This window comes from Gorilla gorilla, chromosome 2 (assembly GCF_029281585.2).
Source record: "Gorilla gorilla gorilla isolate KB3781 chromosome 2, NHGRI_mGorGor1-v2.1_pri, whole genome shotgun sequence".
Lineage (NCBI taxonomy): Eukaryota > Metazoa > Chordata > Mammalia > Primates > Hominidae > Gorilla > Gorilla gorilla.
In genome coordinates this window covers 11154718-11171215 of record NC_086017.1, presented here as the reverse complement: position 1 = coordinate 11171215, position 16498 = coordinate 11154718, and the positions used below count along the sequence as shown (strand labels likewise).

The 16498-nt window shown below is 34.0% G+C and overlaps 1 protein-coding gene across 2 annotated transcripts in view; it reads right to left on the bottom strand.

Annotated features, from left to right (window-relative positions):
* Window positions 1-16498, bottom strand: part of CNTN6 (contactin 6) — a 322134-nt gene that overhangs the window by 32707 nt on the left and 272929 nt on the right. For both annotated transcript variants that reach the window (XM_055381222.2, XM_055381221.2), the window contains exons 13-16: window positions 2959-3134; window positions 2478-2595; window positions 1671-1829; window positions 1360-1509 (exon numbers count right to left, since the gene is read on the bottom strand). In XM_055381222.2, coding sequence (XP_055237197.1) covers window positions 1360-1509; window positions 1671-1829; window positions 2478-2595; window positions 2959-3134 — 603 coding nt within the window. The remainder of the gene's footprint in view (window positions 1-1359; window positions 1510-1670; window positions 1830-2477; window positions 2596-2958; window positions 3135-16498) is intronic.

The following is a 16498-nucleotide window of genomic DNA, read 5'->3' as shown; positions in this document are numbered from 1 at the left end:
GTCTTTGATGATGTCAGAGAGAGAGAGGGAGAGACGAGAGACTCAGTAGGTTTTCAGTAGAGTTTGACTCAGTAGGTATGAATATCACCAGTCTCATTCTGCTACTGAAACAAGGAAGTATTAATGGTTAGAAGGTGGCACACAAACTTTGCTATGAAAATGTAAGAGTTTCTGTCAACCCTGTCCAAAGCTACCAAAATATAAATCAATTGTAAACAAGCAACCTGAAACTAAAGCTCATATCCAGAGTCATGGACAACACCTGAAGATTCTGATCCAGGGGGTATATAGGAGGGCTGGGGAATTTCTATATTTACACACTTTCTTTGGCTAATCTATTGCTCATGTACATTAAGATCCTCTTTTATGGAGAATGCTGGGTGTAAAAATCAGGAGGTTTGGATTCAAAACCTAGCTCTGTCACAAACAACCAGCTAATATCCTGGTGTTCATTTTCCTCTTCTGTAAAACAAAGGGATTTCCTCTCAGCTGTAAGCTTCTAGCGTGATTTAATTGGATGATATCACTGTCAAGTATGTCCTTTTTCTAGCCCCAATTCTATGATAAACATATAACATTATCTTTAGTTTAAGGATTGATTTATTGACTTCTGACAATTGTGCACACTTTAATAAGGTAGTTTGTGTTTGTTAAATTAAGCTAGCCATGACAAGTGATCCTTTGTTTATGTGATCGAATAAGAATGTGAACTTTGTGGGCTATATACAGCTAGCAGATTAAATGTCACCCTGGATGTAAAAGTTTGAGTGGAACAAAGAGGATCCATTGAAAAGAGCTTAAGAAGGCATGGTATCTGAGTCAGGTTCTTGCGTTCTGCTGTTCAGTGAACCAATTAATGCTCAATAAGTGCCCCTGTTAAATGAGTTTAGGATTTACCTCATTTGCATGGAAAAAAATTTATATGACTGCTTAATGAAGCTACAACTAGTTCAGAGTTGAGAAATAGATGAAAATATATGGCTGACTGCACCAACAGAGTCTCGATTAATTCCTGGCTACAACATTTTAATGAAACAAGCAGTAACTCATTTGCATATACAAATCTACAGATTCTCTAATGAATTTTGACTAGAAAATAGATGCGATGCAAACACAGTTTCTTAAGAACTCTGATTTTGACACGTTGGCTTAAAGGTAATCATTTCTTATTGAACCTACTATTTGGAGAAAATACACCTTGCCTTGTGTATGTAAAAATAAAAGGAAATGAGAGCCACTCGTTTACTGCCAAACAATTTTGAGCCAAAAGTATTAGAAGACACATAAAAATACTTGTTTTGTTTTAAGAACTGTATCATACGAAATCTTCCACACTTTTAGAACACATTGATTCTTTACCTGATGCTTTAGTTCTTAACAATTCTGATGGTTTACTTGGTTCTCCAATCCCAATGCTGTTGCCGGCAACAACACGAAATTCATATTCCACCCAAGGACTCAAACCAACCACTGTTGCATTGTATGTCTTGCCATTGAGAATTTCTGGAACTAAAAAGAATGAGACACTAAGGCACCTAGGTTGGGACTACTCAAAAACAAATAATTATACAAAATTATATAATTATTAATATAAAATGTAATTGCATTTATTAAAATTATTGGACTAAAATATTATTTTTAAAGTAACCCAAAACACTTTTGTCACTCACCTGTAGCAACAGCCTGCCAACCCACAGAAAATGGTGTCCGAGTCTGAATAGTAAATATTTGAATGGGACTGTTATTATCTGGGCCTGCTCTCCAACTTAGTTGAGAAGTAGTACTGGAAATGTCTTCCACTTGCACATCCTCAGGAGGACCTGGTGGACCTTGAAAAAAATGTTTTATCATGACTCCATTGGAGATACTTACATTCATTAATTTGGTACAAGGATGGTTTATTTTTACCTGTTGTGCTTAGAAAGTAAAATATTGACCATAATGTATTTATAGCACATTATTAGCGATAAAGTTCTATTAATTCCCTTTACATGGTAAATGACATTAATGTAGTAGTGCTTCCTCTGGAGATTAGAAAATATCAGGCATAGGATGATTGCATATCAACCTATACTCAAAGATTGAGAACCATCATCTTCAATTCCTCTTAAAATCTAACTCAAGTAATTGCAGCTAATATGAAGAACTACAGGAGCATGTGGATTTGACTCTGGATTGACAAGAATGATTTATTATAAACAGAAGGTATGTCTAAGTTTTAGGTACTGACACTGCTTGCCAAGCGTGACTGTTCATGATAGTCAAATCCCATACAGTTCCATGTCTGTATTCACACAGTTCCATGTCTGTATTCACACTACCCATACCATGGAGTCCTGGGGTTTAAAAAATAAAAATCTATCTGATTACATCTCACTTCCATAACATGATGTGGTTTCTCAGAGGTCTACAATTTAGATATGAACACTGTGACTGTGAATGAACAATGTGATCACTTTTTCACCATTTATGCTTACCTCTAACAATGATATCGGCTACTGCAGATAAACTTTCTAGGGTTGTTTGTACTGTGCAGAGATATTTTCCTGAATGATGTAACTGAATATTCCTTATCATCAAATCCCCAACAGATTCCTGCAGACAGAAAGAGAGAAATGGATAAAAACGTAAGCCCATGTAACAAGTCCTACTTTATTGTTACAGCTGGATAAATACGAAACATAAAACAATTCTGAAATTAAAAGATATACTAGTATCATTGTCATTTCTTGTATCTAAACCCTTTTATTATCCCCCTTATTATAATTACATCTAGAAAACAAGTATTTCTACGGAAGACACAAAACAAAATAAACAAAAACAAAAACAAATGTAGCTTCAAAAACAGTCAGTGATTATCCATGCAAATAAAGATGGAGAGAGTAATTATGAAAAATGGTGATTCATGTAAAAGACTTGATTCATTTTATTAAGCACTTAACAATTTCAGTAACTTACTCCTCCAATCCTTTCAAAATGAGCCACTCCTTTTTTTAAGTCTATGACATCTCCATTGAAAAACCATACAAATACCACTTCAATGGAGGGGTCATGGGACACCTGGCATGGTAGCACTATACTCTCGCCAACTGTAACATCCATTTTGGAAGGTGGGACGGTAATGACAGTTCTCTCTGTTGAGAAAAAAAATTATTTTTTTAAAGCTTATGAAATGCTAGCCTATGGTTATAAAATACATATTTCTGAATACTTTTTCATTCATTTGAAATTATATAAATGCAACCTGGAGTTCTACAATGTCCAGTATGAAATATTCCTTTGCCTGTTTTTAAATGTATTTATTATTGTAGCTTATTACTTATACTAAAATTAAAAATATATTCACACCTTATATGAAAATAGTTTACAGAAAACTGTAGACCTCAAAAAATGGCATTCCATATATACAGGATGCACTGCATTGTTTTTGTTATATTTTATTCTAACATTTTAGTCATAACATTACAATTGACACACTGATAACAGCTCTAAATGCTCTGTTAGCTTCATATACCATGAGACAAACCATGTTTCTAAGATTATGACCACCATAGTTTCTATAGAGATTTAGTCATACGTTTATATTTAAGAGGGTGAATGCAACATATTTATTCTGTCTTTGACGTAGCTCTGATATAATTTTCTTTTTGTTAAAGATGCAACATGCATAGGGAAGATGGAAGTTTTCCCTTTTATAATTCAGATTTTCCAGTGTTAAAATTATGCATCCATCATAAAAACCTTCCCTCTAGAAATGTTGTTCTCTATGTCAATCTTTCTTTTACAAGACCTAGCATTTCACTGACCAAAATTTCAAAGGACAATCGCAGGGTGTGCCAGCTGTACTTGAGAGTCCTATATTTGTTCAGATTAAAAGAGACTCACAATGTAGATCGTTATGACTACTTCGTTTATAGTAAAGTTCTGATTCCAGAGAGTTGAGAATTCATCAAAGAGCAACTCAATATCTATGAAGGGGCCCTGGACAAATATTTGGATTTAGATATGTACCATCTTACCAAGAATAAATTGTTTTGAAAGATTTACATTTAAGAATAAAGGTTTTAGGCAAGTTATTGTAAAAAAAATTATACATGAAGAAGTTTAAAAATAGTGAAATGACCCATGGAGAATCTATTTCTCTATGGGTAATTTATAAGATAAAGTTTAGCTCTCTAAGAAATGGACTAAAATCTTCACTTTCTTCTACCTTCTTCATTCTGCTCAAGAAACCAAACTAACATTGAGATTGCATTTATATGTTCACAATGATTAATGTGTAACTGCATTTTACCAATAGAATGTTTAGTTATTATTTGACCATTTAAACATTTTTAATTGTTTTCTTCATTCATAAATATTTAGAAGTAGAAAGTAGGAAGTAATAATTTGGGGTTTTAAGGTACATATTGACAAAAGAGCTATGAAAAAATAAAAACACACGCTATAGTTCTGAATATGAATAGAGAAAATCAAACTCATTCTGTATCAGATATGTCTTCATTTTTATTATTTAAAATACTTTCCATATTTATATTAGATGCATGTACTTTTTATTTTTTATTTTTGTTATTATTTTTGAGATGGAGTCTCGCTCCGTCACCCAGGCTAGAGTGCAGTGATGCCATCTTAGCTCATTGCAACCTCCGCCTCCCAGATTCAAGAGATTCTCCTGCCTCAGCCTCCTGAGTAGCTGGGATTACAGGCACGCACCACCATGCCAGGTAAATTTTTGTATTTTTGCAGAGACGGAGTTTCACCATGTTGGCCAGGTGGTCTCAAACTCCTGACATCAAGTGATCCACCTGACTTGGCCTCCCAAGTGCTGAGATTACAGGCGTTAATCACTGCACCTAACCAGATGCATGCACTTTATATTCTAATTTTGTCTAAGGAGAAATTTAAAGAATGGTTTTGTGGACTATGCCCATTCTTAATTCCAAGGCTTCTTCACAGATTTGCAACCAAAATAAGGGTAAAAGATATCCAGGGATCCATGTTGGTGTGCTGCACCCATTAACTCGTCATTTAGCATTAGGTATATCTCTTAATGCTATCCCTCCCCGCTCCCCCCACTCCACAATAGTCCCCGGTGTGTGATGTTCCCCTTCCTGTGTCCATGTGTTCTCATTGTTCAATTCCCACGTTGTGCACATGTACCCTAAAACTTAACGTATACTAATAATAAAATTAAAAAAAAAAGAAAGAAAAAGAAGAGAGATGGAGGAGAAACCAATAGATTAAAAAAAACTTGGCCAACTGCCATGTATGGATCTTATTGGGTTCTTTCTTTTTTTTGGATCTTATTGGATTCTAATCAAAGAATAAACTAGTAGAAAATAAAAAAAGATACACATTAAATTATTAAGTTTGTTACATTAGCAAGGTGAAGTTGAAGGGTAAGAGAAAGAGAGGGAATCATTATTTATATACTTTAGACTTTGAATTTAAAAAGCTTGTATTGTTTTGTAATTTAATTGACTGAAATAAAATGTATGAAGAATTGAGGAAATGTATGACCTAAAAAACTTAAAAACATAAATGAATAAAGTGTGATTGAACCTTAAAAAAAAAAAAAGATATCCAGGGATCCAAGAAAATTTTTTAGAACTAGAGAAAATATTTTCCTTTTGTAGTTGCTCTGAAAAAAAAAACCACAAATGTCTTATGTACATTTATAGGAGGATAAGTTGGCTAATTGGATGTGTTGACAGAGCAAAACTGCCCAGATTTAAAGTTTTAGATCATGCAATTAAAGTAATTTTCAGACATCAAAAATGACAGCAGGTCCTTCCATTTATGACACCACATAGTGGCAAAGTTGGACAAATTATTCCCTATCTACATAGCTCATTGTTGTACAGTAACAATGATTAAAGCTTTATGAATAAGAAATGTTTATTTCATCACTTATAATGGTTACATTTTTCACTAGTTAACTCATTTGTAACTAATATTTATTGAGCATGTAATGTATGTCCAATCCTATGCTAAGTACTGGAGTCAAGATGGTGAAGAAAATGAGGAAAAAAAAAAAACCCTGCAGCAAATCAAAAAGATAAGGAGTGTTGCTTCACAGAGATGAACGTCTACAAAAGGAAGCTAGCATGAATCAAATCATATTAGTTACTATACAGTAATGTGTGATAAGCACCATATACTAGAAGTGACTTTTTTGAAATGTTTGGCAAATCCTGAGGGGATCAGTTTATTGAGAAAGAACTGTCTTAGCTGACAAGTAAAAGGCAAGTAGTAGTGAGCTGGGTAAAGGTAGCAGGTAGAGAGAGGAAACTAGATTTCCTGCGCAGGCAAGAGCATTCACAGAGGAACTGTGTGAAAAAGAACTGTGATCGACAGACTCTGTGCAACCATGTGCTGAAAACGAAAGGATTAAACAAAGAGTAATAGAGGAGTGAAAGTGAAGAAGATGAAGCTGGATGATAGCCATGGTCAGGATATAAGCCACAAACGTCATTAAGGTCAGCTACATAATTTGTGGGTCCAAGTGCAAAATGAAAGCGTGTGGTGTCTTTTTTGAAAAAGAGGAAAAAGTGTCATTAAAGGTATTAAATACAAAGCTTTTCGCTTTAAAATAATTTATAACTTATAAAATAAAATTAGGGTATGACTCATAGATAAGTGATGACATACACTTACAAATTACAAAATATATGATTTTGGTGTCATAATTTTATACGATATAATAAATAATACTTTATTAAGGTTATATCTTGATTGATTATATAATTTTCCCAGTTACTTTTCTGGTCAATTGTTTACTAGAGCAACAGAATTTATATTTTTAGCAACTTAATTTTCAATTGATATAATTTCAGTGACATCAGTCACTCCTGGCAAATGCAAGATCACAAATACTTTTTGATAAGTTTTTATTTTGCAAAGTATCTTTCTCTGATGCAACTTTTATGAAACCATTAAGACTGTTTTATAGACTGTAGTAACATTCAGAAGTTTCTGATGAATTACACTGAAATATAAATATTAAAATACCTAGAGCTGATGATTCTCTTCACCAATATTTTTCTAAAAAGATTTAACTCTTTATACAAATCTGTTTTATGAAAGCCTGAATTTAATTTTAAATATAAATGTATGCAATGGAATCTTAATGTTTCCTCTGACATACACTGTAACTTGTGGAGGTTGTACAAGAAATTGAAAGGGACTTCATGATTTTCGTATAATTCAAAATGCCTGTTTTACCATTCCATTTTTGTATATTCAATTACAAAGCAAAACTCATCAATTATTGGTTTCCCCAAAGCGTCACATAAAAATAATGTTATCATTGACTGGAATAATCTTTAATTTCTATTTCTAAGCCTGTGGATTTTATTGCAATGTCCATGTGTATGCCTTCCTTTTGCAATAATTTATTGACAGTTTATTGCCTGAGCACTAACAATTTCTGTTCTGGTGCTCAGGATGGAGAGTTAATATTTTTGCAAATCCCACAGAGACAGCCTCCGGCGAGGTATGGGCAAGCTGGCCTCCCACCTTGGATCCTCCTGTTGACTACTTTTGAAGTCGCTTCCTGCAGCCTTTGCTGCCATCCACTGATGTTTCTATGGCTGCTACCACCATTATCTCCATCCCTTTAAGAGGCCCAGGTTCTGATGTGCCCATGCCCTCAGGACTCCAGGACTATGACTACCCAGGCATGCATGTGCACACCTGCACACCACACCAACTGCTATGCACGCATGCCGACTGCTGGGTCCTTAAGCCTGAACTTGTGTGTGCATGAGCTGCCACATATGCATGTGGGTATGGTGAATCAGCAGCAGCAGCAGCTCATGCACACACAGGTTACAAATAAATTCTTAAGCATTTTACCTCTCAATTTGTGTTTAGTATGTACAAAACACAAATTGAGAGGTAAAATGATTAAGAATTTCAAGACAGTCACAGCAGAATATTTCAAACATGGGGACTTCCTCAGCACAGGGCTCTGTGTGACTGGATTGTATGTCCATGAAACCAGCTCTGGATGTCACGCTAAGAAATATATTCTTTCATAGAAGTAGAGAGTAGCATAGTAGAGAGTAGCATGGTGGTTATCAGAGGCTGGTGGGAGGGAGGGATGTGGAATGAGGAGATGTTGTTCACAGCGTACTAAGTTTCAGATGGGAGGAATAAGTTTTAGAGACCTACGGCACAGCATAGTGACTATAGTTAATGTAATACTTACTTCAAAATTACCCAATGAGGATTTTAATTCTCATCACAAAAACATGATAGGATGTGAAGTGATGGCTGTGTTAACTAGCTTGATTTAATCATCACACAATGTAAACATATATCAAAATATCACATTATATCCCACAAATACATAAAATTATTATTCATCAATTAAAAATTTTAGAAATGCATTTTTTGCTGAAAAAGTTAAAAACTTTGGAAGTATGAAGCAGAGGAGTGATATGATGACATACCATTATCTGCAGTGTGAAAAATAGACTGTATTTAAAAAGAAGTAACTCTACATAAGCATGCTTATTATCCAAAAAAAGGGGATGCATAGTTCCTCCTGGGAGTAGCCTCCTGTGTGGGTGAAGAGGTGCTTGGACAAGAACATTTTTAACTGCTGTATCCTCTCCACCCACCACAGGCAGACCTGTCCTCATCCTGTGCAGATGGCTGTCTAATAGCCATGAGGCCATTGATTGCTCTCTCAAAGAGTTCATTCTACAGCCATGTGCAGCCTCAGCCCCAGCACTAACATGAATACCCCACAGAGACAAAAATCACACTTGCAGGGACTGGAAGAGCGGTGCTTGCACAGTTGAAATACGCAAAACTGTTCATGCTACTTTGTGGGAAGAAGAGGGGCTTCAGTCCATTAATTCCTCATCAAATACACCTTAAATTCTTAAGAAACTCAAGCATCTGAGAGATTTCTTCAAACCACTCAGATCCTATATTCTACTCACTTCCTAAGAGTGCATATGTGCCAGTAGAGTAGCTGCAGTTACTCGAGGCTCATCGACACTGAAACACTTCTCGGTATTTATGGATCAGTGAGATCTTTAGGGCCTGAATTATAACAAATTAAAAAGGAGGAAAGTTGACTACGCTAGACTCTATCGTTTGTAAAAATCTGAGAGTCTTTAAGTCTTTTCAAACAAAACAAAGGGTTACTTATTCGCTTTCATTTCATGTCATGCTATTCTTCTTGCATATTCCTTAGCCATTTGTAGGAAGTCTGATCTAGTGGTTTTAAAATTTTAACATGTGTAAGAGTTTCCTGAGCATGCATTCAAAACGTGAGCTCCTCATATTGCACCAGAAATACTGAGTCAGTGTGTCTAGACCTTGAATACACCCTTTCATCAGGCTTCTCCACTTGATTTTGATACAGTTATTCCAGAGACCATGCTTTGACAAATGTTCCCTTAGTTTTTAAAACTTGAACCTGAAATTTCTATTTAAGAAACACTCAAATATAAAATATATTGTCTGAAATTCTCTAATACTGTGGATTTAGGAAAAATGTATATCCAGTAAGTGTTCCTGGTTAGTAATACTTCAAGAAAGAAAGATGGAGTCCCAAGGTTAACTGTAATTAATTCTGTATATTATCTCCACTTTTATCATTTCTTAAACATTTTAACATATTAAAAGCTCTGAGAATTCCTAAATGAAAGGAATTCTTATTTATTGGATTGGTGCAAAAGTAATTGCGGTTTTTGTCATTAAAAGTAAGGTTATTTATTTTTAACATTTTATTTAATTCAAGGTTTCCTACATTTGGTAGAGTATGGAATATTTTTAATCCATGTAACATTTCTTGATACATACAGTGTTCGTACATAGAAATGGAAGTATATCTTGGTATATAAGGACTTCTGAGAAACAATGTCTGGAAATGTTGCTTTCATGATTGAAGAGGATTAAACACAACATAAATATGTCATATATTCACATATAAAATATATGTGTTTTTATTTAACATGCATACACATATAAGCTTACATATTTATGAGACTATTATGGAAATTTGAATTCTAAATAATTTAGAAATAATAATTTGTTACCATAAGAAAACTGGTTTTATGTTATATTAAAAAGAAGATTCCTTAATCTTTTAAAGATACATTCTGATATATTTGTGGGTGAAATTATTGAGGTTTGGGATTTGCCTCCAGATAATTGGAGTTGTGGAAGTAGGTTAGTGTATACATTAAACAAGATTGATAAGAGTTGCCTTCTATTGACTCTGAGTGATGTATACATGAGAGTTTCTTACACTATCACCTCTACTTCTGTGTGTGCTTGCAATTTTCATTAATAAAAGGAAGAATATGTTGGGGGAGAGTGAATACTTACATACAGAATAGGGAGGAACATTTCTCATTCACTTTCTGAAATCATAAGAACTAGCCACTTTTTGAAGATTGCCCTAAATATAAATGACAATCATTCATGAAGAGTTTGTAAAACCACAGAATTTTAATATTTACCATTTTCAATCTCTGTCAGTGAGGTAAAAGTTATTATATAAAAACAGCTTCATCTAGCAGTCCTATTCTTAAGAAGAGTAATAGAATATATGATGTGACGCTTTTGATGAATAGCCTTACTGAAATTCACATCTCATAATAGCCAGTGATGTTTCCAGAATGCATTTTAGTTACGGGGACCCCAGCAGACATGAAGACTAATTACATCAAAACTTATGTCAGGACCATTTATTGTGATTTCTTTAAACACTTAAAAATGGGACTGCTTCTCTATATCAATGGCCAAATAAATACACTCTTACCTTTCATGATCTCTAACTACATTTTTAGAAGCAAGGGGATGGCAGTTAAATGTATAATTCATCTTTCCTGACCATACAGAAAATATTGTTTGTTTGTTTTGTTTTGTTTTTCCTTCAACTCAGTTGAAACCCTTATCAATGTCACTTTTCAGAATAATAACTGCTAAGGTGTTTCTGAAGTTATAAACTCCTCTCAAAGGATAGACAAAAGTGTAAGAAAAATTATCAAACTCTTCCTCCTGTACAAACATGGGGCTCTTCCTTTATTTATCTATGACATTATAGAAAATGTTGCTAAGAAATCAATATTAAGTAAACTAGTATATAAATAGCACTTCAAATAGGTGACAAAATTCTCTCATATTTTCTCTTGCTAGTTAACTTGTAATGTCTAGAAATAAATACCTTTAAAAATTGGTCTTTTTTCTAATGAATTCCTCAGAATCTCAAATTATGCTACATATTAAGATATTAGTCCTTTCCGTTGCTCTTTATTACTTCCTCTATATACATGGTTTTCCTTCTAACTGTAGAAACTGAATTAAATAGACAGTTTTCCAAAGAAGACATACAAATGGCCAACAGGTATGTGAAAATGTGCTCAACATCATAAATCATCAGGCAAATGCAAATCTAAACCATGATGAGATGTCACATCACACCTGTTAGGATGGCTACTGTCAAAAAGACAAGAGATAACTGTTATCTAGGGTGTGGAAAAAGGGAACTCTTACATACTGTTGGTGGGAATATTTATTGGTACAGCTATTATGGAAAACAGTATGGAGGGTTCCCTAAAATTAAAAATAGAGATACCATACAACCCAGCAATCCCTCTTGTGGATATATCTCCAAAGAAAATAAAATCAATAGTCAAAGGAATATCTGCACTCACATGTTCATTGCAGCAGTATTCATGATAGTTAAGATATGGAGATCACCTAGTGTCCATCAGTGGATGATTGGATAAAGAAATTGTGATATGTATACACAATGGGATATTATTCAGCTCTATAAAAGAAGGAGATACTACCATTTGCAACAATATAGAAGAATCTGGAAGAACTATGCTAGGTGAAGTAAGCCAGGCACAGAAAGAAAAATCCTGTATGATCTAAATTATAGGTGGCATCAAAAAAAGTCAAATACATAGAAATAGATATTAGAATGGTGGTCACTGAGAGCAGAAAAGTGAGGAAAATGGGAAGATTCTGGTCAAAGGTACAAAGTTATTGTTATGTAGAACAAATAAGTCTAGAGATAGAATGCACAGCACAATGATACAGTTATCTGTGTATATATATATCTGTATACTGTATCATAAATACTGTATTGTATGCTGAGAACTTTCCAAGAGTTTAGATTTCAGTTGCTCTCATCGCAGAGACACACACAAAAGAGGCAGCTATGTGAGGAAATGCATAAGTTAAGTTGCTTAGTATAGTAACCACTTTATTGCACATAAGTAGGTCAAACATTTAAGGTGTTGTACCCCTTAAATATATGAAATTTTTATTTTTTAAGTGATGGGGATTCTCTCAGGTTTTGTTTGTTTGAAAACATCTTTATTTTGTCTTTATTTGGGGGGATTTTTAAATAGGGATAGAATTCTTATTGGTATTGTCTTTAGCGCATTAAAAATGTCATTTCATTTTCTTCCGGGTTCCTTTTTTCTTTGTTATATCAACTGCTAGTCTTGTTTTTTTGACTTAATGTATCTTTTTTATCTGATTTTTTTCCCTTTAGTTTTGCTACTGTGTGCTCAGCTAGGCTTTCCTTTGCATTTGTCTGAATTGGGACTCACATAATTTCTTGAATTGGATACTTATTATCATTTTCAGTTTTTAAAAAATATCTGGCAAATATTTCTTCAAATATTGCTCATGCCTAATTTTCTTTCTCTCCTCTCTGCTCCTTTTGGAACAACGATTTTATATATGTTAAAAGTTATTCACTATATTCCATATTTTCCTTATGATACTTTCTGTCTTTCCCATTTTATTCTCTCTCCATGTTGCAGTTTAGACATTTTCTATTCACGCATCCTCCCCTTTACTAATCCTCTTTCTGTTATAGCTATCCTTGTGTTAAATCAGTGTATTCTGTTCTTAATGTTAGCACTTGCAATTGTCAGTTCTAGACCTTCCATTGGAGTTTTAACAGATGCCATTTCCTTTCTGAAATTCTCCATCTTGTCATCTATCTTTTAATATATTAATCAAAATTATTTTAAAGCCCTTGTCTGAGAACTTCAATATTTCTATCGCTGTGACCTGTTACTATTATCTGTTTTTTTCTCTGAGTTTTGGTCATTTGGTCATAGCTCCAGTTATTCCTAGTAACGTTTTATTGAATGCTAGACGTTGTGGATCAAAAATCTAAGTGATTTTATAGTGTTATATTTGTACCGGGAAGATTTACTTTTTCAAGCATGCGATTATAAAAAGAGCCAGAAGCTGGTCCGAAACTGATATGAATTGAGTCTGGATCTTAGTCATTTTAAGTCCTGGTCAATTTTATTTTATTTTGTTTTGTTTCTTACTAGGACATAGCCCTTCAGATGTCCTGACTCAAGGTTGAGCTGCTTAGCAGACTTCATTCTATTTGGTTTATTCTGAACCTCTGTTTGTGTCTCCCTTTCACTGTAAGTCTACCAAAATTTCTGCTGAGATGTTTTCTACTTTCTGTTTGGTTTCTTCATTCCTGATTTATACTGCTTAGGAATTGACAAATTTCTGAGAAGAAAAACAGCAGGGAATGTGGGGCTCACCTCTCTGTGCTTTTGTTTTCTCCAGGCTTCTGCACCTCATGTTGCAAACACCTTGGCTGTTGTCACAATTCCTTGAAATAACTGTTTTTGTTCATTTTAAAATATTTTAACAATATTTGTGGTGAACATCAGTGGGAGGTTGGTGTGATAAGCTTACTTCAACTAGTTAAGACAGATTATTCTCCATTATTATTAATATTTCATAATAGATTAAGTGTGTTGGTAAAAATATTTAGGCCATTTATCAGTAGGTTTTTAGATAATAGCTTGAAGAGTATGATAATTGCTGTCAGTTAGAGAAAGAAATAAGTATAATTTTGGACAGAAGCAGAGTTTCCTAACATAGAAATATACTAATTGTTTATTCAATCATCTATTGAAAACCATTTAATTAGTATTGCACCCTTACCTTATTCCAAATTATACATCAGTACGAATGCTGAACAAAAGGAACAAAACTGAACTGAAGAACCATTAGAAGATTTCAGTCCTAAGAGTGACAAAATCTTGCCTATATTTTAATAGGAACATTGTAGCTTCTAGAAGGGAAACAAAGAATTAGGACACATGCTTTTGAAGCTATTACTGGGTTTCCAAGCTTAACATTTATGAACAGTTGATCCAAATAATTTTTTCTTGTGTGTGTCAAGGTGTGGGTTTAGCGTGTGTGTGGTGCAAGGCAGCGGGTGGGGTCGGGTGAGACCCTTCAGTTGTGAAAACCAAAAATATTTGCATACTTTGCCAATGTCCCCTGGGAGACAAAATCATCCTGGTTGAGCCATTCTGTGCTATAGCAATACTCTGGGAAAGAGATGGCATGGCTTAAAGTTTGGTCATTGAAGTGGAGAGAAGTGGTTAGATTCTGTATGTACCTTGAAGCTGAAACCATTTTGGGGCAACTGAATATGGGGTTTGAATGAAAGAAAAAAATTAAAAATAATCTCAAGGATTTGGTCTAAACAACTGTCAGTGCAGACTGTCATTAATATAGTGGAGAAAGAAGACAGTAGAAACAAGTTTGGGGAGTAAGAATCAGGAGTTCAAGGTTAGGATACAGTAAATTTGTAAGTGAAGATGATAAAATAGGCTGTTGAATTTGGGGATTAAAGAGAAATATCTGAGCTGGAATTAGCTTGATTTGAGTTTGGGAATTAACTTATAGATAATATTTAAAAACATAAAACTGGATGAGATACAAAGGGTAGGTACAGCTATAAAATGAAGACTAAGAAAAAAAGAAAAAAATACGTGTATACATACATGTATATAGAATATATAGAATGTGTATAGAATATACATGTATGTTTATATACATACATATAGATGAATATAACTATAAACTAGACTACCAGTTTAGAAAATATAACATTTAAATAACAGGGCTTTTAGGAAAAGGAATGGAATAAAATATTAAATTATTCAGAAAGATATTTTAGGACCAAGAAGTATGAGTTTCTACAGCGACAAAGCCTGCCAAATGCCCAGTGTAATAGTTGATAACAGATTTAAAACATGACACATTATCTTGAAATTTTCAAACATTGGAGAAAACAGAATTCTGGAGAACAAGAGGGAAGAGATGTCACAAACAACAGATTAGAAATCAAAAAAGTTTAGGCTTTCAGAGCAGAGTAACAGCTCAAAATTTCTGAGAAATAATGGCTTCCCATCTAGAATTCTACTTCAAACTAAACCACTAATAAAATGTAAGAATAAAGGCATTTTCAAACATGAAAGATTAAAAAAATTGTATATCTCTTGGATTATTTCTCAAAAATCCACTGGAAGGTTTAATCAGCCAAAATGAGGGAGTATGTTAAGAAACAGAAAGGCATGGAGTTAGGCAATGGAGCGTCAACACACAGGGCAGGCTGATATTGAAGGGAGACTATTAAGATAAATTTGGGAAATGAATTATTGGCAAGTCCGTAGAAAACTAAGCAAACGAACAAAATAAGGGAAAGCAAACACAGGAAAATCAAAGCTAATACTCTGAAATAAACCTTGGACAGAGAAAAGCAGGCAAACAAACAAGGAAATCAGTGTGATGGGGTCTTTATTTCTCCAGGTCTAGCAAGCCAGAAATAAAGGAGTTTTTAGTCTTTAGTTAATAAGCTTTTCCTTTTTGCAAATACAATCCATAAGTCTAAAATATTTTATATCCTCTTAGACAAGTGCATGATTATCTGCTCATGTGTGTATCTACAGATGAAAATCTACATGCAGCATTTATCATATTTCACCACAGAGTAAAATGTAATTTCAATGCATAAAGTAATCATGGTCAATATATTCCAATTTACCTTCAGGTACCATTACTCATTTATTTACTACTTCAACATTTAAATGGTTTGGAATAAATATTAAAAGACTACTGAGAACCCCAGATTAAAAGAAACAAATGAAGAAGCAGTCTAGAGAAAGCATTGTCTAAAAGTTGAGATGTCTAAATGAGAAAACATGCAATGTTACCCTATTTCCCTAGCAAATAATAATGTAAAATGTAAACACAGATCTTTTATATTAACAAATAGTCAAAGCAGGGCCTGACATCTATTTAAACAGAACATGCTCTGTAGATTCTGTGTAATAAATTAGATATGACAACTACTCTGTTTCAAAGCTATTAGTACATAATAGGCAGTGACTACATATTTCTGGCATCATATTTATATTTCTTATAAATAGATAGTGTTCATTCAGACTGTTCTCCAATAGTAACTTCATGCTGGCTGTAGCGAATTATACAACAGAAGACTTCTGTACCTTTTTTGTTTTGGGGGACTTTTTTTGAGACAGGATCTTGCTGTATTGCCTAGGCTGGAGTGCAGTGGCATGATCATAGCTCACTGCAATCTTGAATTTCTGAGCTCAAGTGATCCTTCCATCTCAGCTTCCCGAGTAGCTGGGACAACAGGCATATGCCACCATGCCTTACTAAT